This window comes from Phalaenopsis equestris, unplaced genomic scaffold (genome assembly GCF_001263595.1).
Source record: "Phalaenopsis equestris unplaced genomic scaffold, ASM126359v1 Scaffold000803, whole genome shotgun sequence".
In the NCBI taxonomy this organism is placed as follows: Eukaryota; Viridiplantae; Streptophyta; class Magnoliopsida; order Asparagales; family Orchidaceae; genus Phalaenopsis; species Phalaenopsis equestris.
In genome coordinates, this window is record NW_018165243.1 from 193,989 (window position 1) to 198,194 (window position 4,206).

A 4,206-nucleotide genomic window follows, 5' to 3' on the forward strand; every position below is an offset into this window, starting at 1 on the left:
GGAAATGATTATTATTCAAAAGGAATGATAGTCAAAAGATAGAAGTTTTTACTGATGCTGACTGGGCAGGAGATATATCCACCCGACTATCAAACTCTGGGTATTGCTCTTATGTATGCGGCAATCTAGTGACATGGAGAAGCAAGAAGCAATTGATGGTATCTCAGAGTAGTGCAGAAGGAGAATACAGAGCACTGACACTTGGTATCTGTGAAGGAATGTGTATCAAAAGATTTCTCAAGGAGCTTGGAATTATGGGAGAAAATTCTATCAAGATGTTCTGTGACAATCAAGCTGCAATCAGTATCGCAAAGAATCCTATTCATCATGACCGAACGAAACACATTGAGATTGATCGGAACTTCATTTCAGAGAAGGTGGACAATGAAATCATTGAATTGGTCTATACTCCTTCTAGAGACCAAACCGCAGACATTCTCACCAATTCTCTCCCTAAGTCCAGTTTTGATGAGCTAACCAACAAGTTGGGCATGTACAATCTGTACAACCCACCTTGAGGGGGAGTGTGGAATTACGCTCCTCATTATTATTTACATTAATTCTATTTAATACTTGTTATATTTAAGTCATAATATAAAAAGGGTAATTCCTTAATTATTGGTATTTATGTTTATTCCATAATTATAGGAATTACTTTATTGTAGGAAGATTTCTTTCCTCTTTTTGTTTCTTTTGTACTCACATATTTATAGGTTACTTATCTGTGTATTCAAGTGAGAAAAGCATTATTCAAAATTCACATTCTATGTACTTAGTTTTAGTTCTACTCAAACGAGGGTCTTTAGACTCCAAGGTAAACCTCCATAATTCAAGGTTTTCATGAGCTTTTTCTCTCGTTTTATGACGAGAAGGATATCATCAGCAAGAAGCATACACCAAGGTACACCCTCTTGTAAGTGTCCAATAAGACCATCCAAAACTAAAGCAAAAAGATATGGGCTTAAAACTGATCCCTAATGTCAACCAACAGAAATAGGAAAATATTTGGTCAATCATCCTTCTGTTTGAACACAAGTAACAGCTTTTGTATTCATATTTGGATGAAGTCCTCCTCCAAATAGAAAATTTTCAATCCAGCATCAAAGCCTAGCTACAATTGTAATCTAGTTGAGTCAAATTAGACCGCTGGAGGAGAAAAAAAGACTGAAAAATGAGTGAGACCATTGGGTCCAAAAATTAATGCAAGTTATTGAATGTATGAAAGACAAAAGACGATGGTCTACTCTTTTAATTCATGATTTACAGGTAAGGAATTTCAATTGAGAGAACAAATCTTCCTAAAGAGTGAAGCTATCAACAAAATTTCTATATCATCTCGACTCATTACATAAGTTCATAAACCAAAGTAACACCCCATAATTTCCCTCCTCTTCCAATTCTGAATTCTTTTTCTTTTAGTTGAGATTTGAGTCTTTAGCATCCAGTTTGGAAAGCAAAAGCAGTAACAATTAAGCATATCTGAATGATTTAATTTTATTCTATTCCAGGGAAGAAATTCAATATATATAAGAATATGTAAAACATAGACAATATTTTCTATAAAATGCTATAAAAAATATCACGATTGGAAAATTTCAATAACTTATTTTGCCAAATTAGAATAATAAAATATATGATGTAAAAAAAAAACCACATAAAAAATAAAATGTGCTCTCACCAGTGAATTTAATGGTGGGATCCTCAAACAAGCAATCGTTGGCATAAATGTTTGAAGTAAAATTTCCTGTGATGTACAAAAGGAACAAACTTTAAAGTTAAAAACTGCTAAAATAAATTCTTTCCAATGGAAATGGGTGACATTGACTAGACACCTTAAGAAAATAATTTTATCATCAAATATGTTCTTTAAACACTGTTCAAAACATCTCATATGAACCAAAGCTTTATTTGTATGCATTATTGTCCACAGCAAACCCCACTTCGCTAATTTATTTTCATAAATCTATAGTAAATTTTATGATTTCCACCATCTTTCCATTCTACTTATGTTTAAATTCTCATCTAAAATTCCTCCAAATAACATTTCTATCTTTATTTGATATCATTATCTAGAACTAATACCCTATTATCTGGTCAACTCCAATATATCTAATCCAACTTAATAAAAATTTCTAATATCATTTCTATTATCATAGTTGTATCATAAATCACCTTAGCTACATTTTGTTTTTGGGGCATTTGCATACATACCCCACAATTCCTATCTATTTACATATCTAGCACCTAAACTTTCATATTTATACGCATAACTTTCAAATCTTTAACATCACATCAAAAATACCATTCTTACTAACCTTTTAAAATTTAAATACATCTTTTCATGAATAGCTTTATAACTCCAAAGTGTTATAAATATAAATATCAAATTTTAAGTGTTAAATCTACAAATTCATAAGACTTGTGCGGTATTTATGTAAATTTTCCTTTCTTTTTCATGAATAACCTTAGCACATATCACCTTCAATATCATCATTGCCGTTACCCCAACTTTTTGCAGTCTCTTCATAAATCCTCATTTTCCAAATCATACTTGTAGAGTGTTGCTTGAAGTGTTGTACATATTCTTCGCACATCATTTTTCACAAATTCTATCCAAGTAACTTAGGTTTACTTGATCTATTTTCCTAATCCTCTTACACTAATTTCATGTAGTTATTTAATAGAAGTATTTTCTAACTCCTTATTACAAATGTCCAAGACACATACGCAAGTCTATTTCGAATTAATTCATCTCCAACAGCTGAAACTTCCTCTAATGTAAACATTCACTAAGTTATCCTTCCTAGTCTTGCCATATATTCATATTAGCATTCTAATTCTATCATGCTCAACTTAGATACCCATGACCTTTTCTACCAACATTTAAATTCATACAACATTATCAATTTGATTAAATTTTGATAATATATATTTTAAACCTCCAATATATAATCTTATCAAACAATAGCCTTGAGGAATTTCATTATTTTAACCATTCACCATTGACTCTCTCTAAGTTATGTCCTAATCTAGATCTTCATTCTTTTGTACAATTGACCTGAGATAATTAAATTTATCATAGTTATTTATCACCATAGCCTTTAAGAAATTGACTGGTGATTGTTAATATCGCATTCACTGAATAACAAATGATATACTTAACCATTGCTTGTTTAATTTTTAAGTAATGAATTTTCTAAATATTTTTTCCATTATTCTATTCTTTCACTTACTTCAATTAATGCCTTACCAATTAAAACAATATCGTCTATAAAATTCATACACAACTGTGTCTCATTTTTAATTTATTTGTAAACATATTCATAACCATGGTAAAAAAACATGGACTCAATATAGAGTTTTAATGTAAACATAGTATAACTGAAAGCTCTTAGGTCGCCTCAAAAATATTTCTAATACTAGTATGTGCAACATCATTTATATTTTTAATAACATCAATATTCATATGAGACGCACCTTCTAGCCATGATGCACACCAATTCAAGTGTCATATTACCCAATTATAGACCCTATCAAGATCAATAAACGTTATATAAGATCAATTTTTGACCTCAATACTTCATCATTAATTATCTTAACAAAAAGGATTTCTTTCATCGTACATCTTGGCACGAAGCCAAATTAGTTCTCTAAAAATTCTGTAATTCTTCTGAGTTTATATTCCATTTCTCTCTCACATAATTTTGGTGTATGACTCAAGAAGTCAATTTTCCCTAATAGTTTGCACGATCATGAAAATTGTCCGGGTTCTTAAAAATTAATATTTTATACATAACTTACAAAAAACTTAATATTTAGCTTTTGTTACAGCCAAGTTTCTAGCACATGAAATTTTAGTATATCTTCAAATTACCTATTTTCTTGAAATTCATTAAAACCAAGTATTCATTCCCAATAGCCTTATGTAACTCTTCACTCAATTTTTTCCCCTCACAAAAAGCTTCTAACAAAATAATCCTAATGAAACTAACCACATACAAGAATTTCTATTTAATCTAAAAGTTTTGAATGATCGCTCTTAAAAAGTTGAATTGAAAAATTAACAACTTCGCACTGTTTAAGTTTTGTTGCCCAAGTCTAGAACAGTCAATTGCTTTTTATATATATATAAGGAATGACCAGATGCTATTAGACGAGCCCCGACCATTATTAGGTGTGTTAAATATTCGAGTACCACACCCTACA

General features: G+C 30.5%; 1 protein-coding gene across 2 annotated transcripts in view; it reads right to left on the reverse strand.

The window, feature by feature from the left end:
* The window catches only part of LOC110031388, a 30,009-nt gene that overhangs the window by 20,694 nt on the left and 5,109 nt on the right, over positions 1–4,206 (reverse strand). For both annotated transcript variants that reach the window (XM_020734562.1, XM_020734561.1), the window contains exon 3: positions 1,679–1,744. In XM_020734562.1, the coding sequence (XP_020590221.1) occupies positions 1,679–1,744 (66 nt within the window). The remainder of the gene's footprint in view (positions 1–1,678; positions 1,745–4,206) is intronic.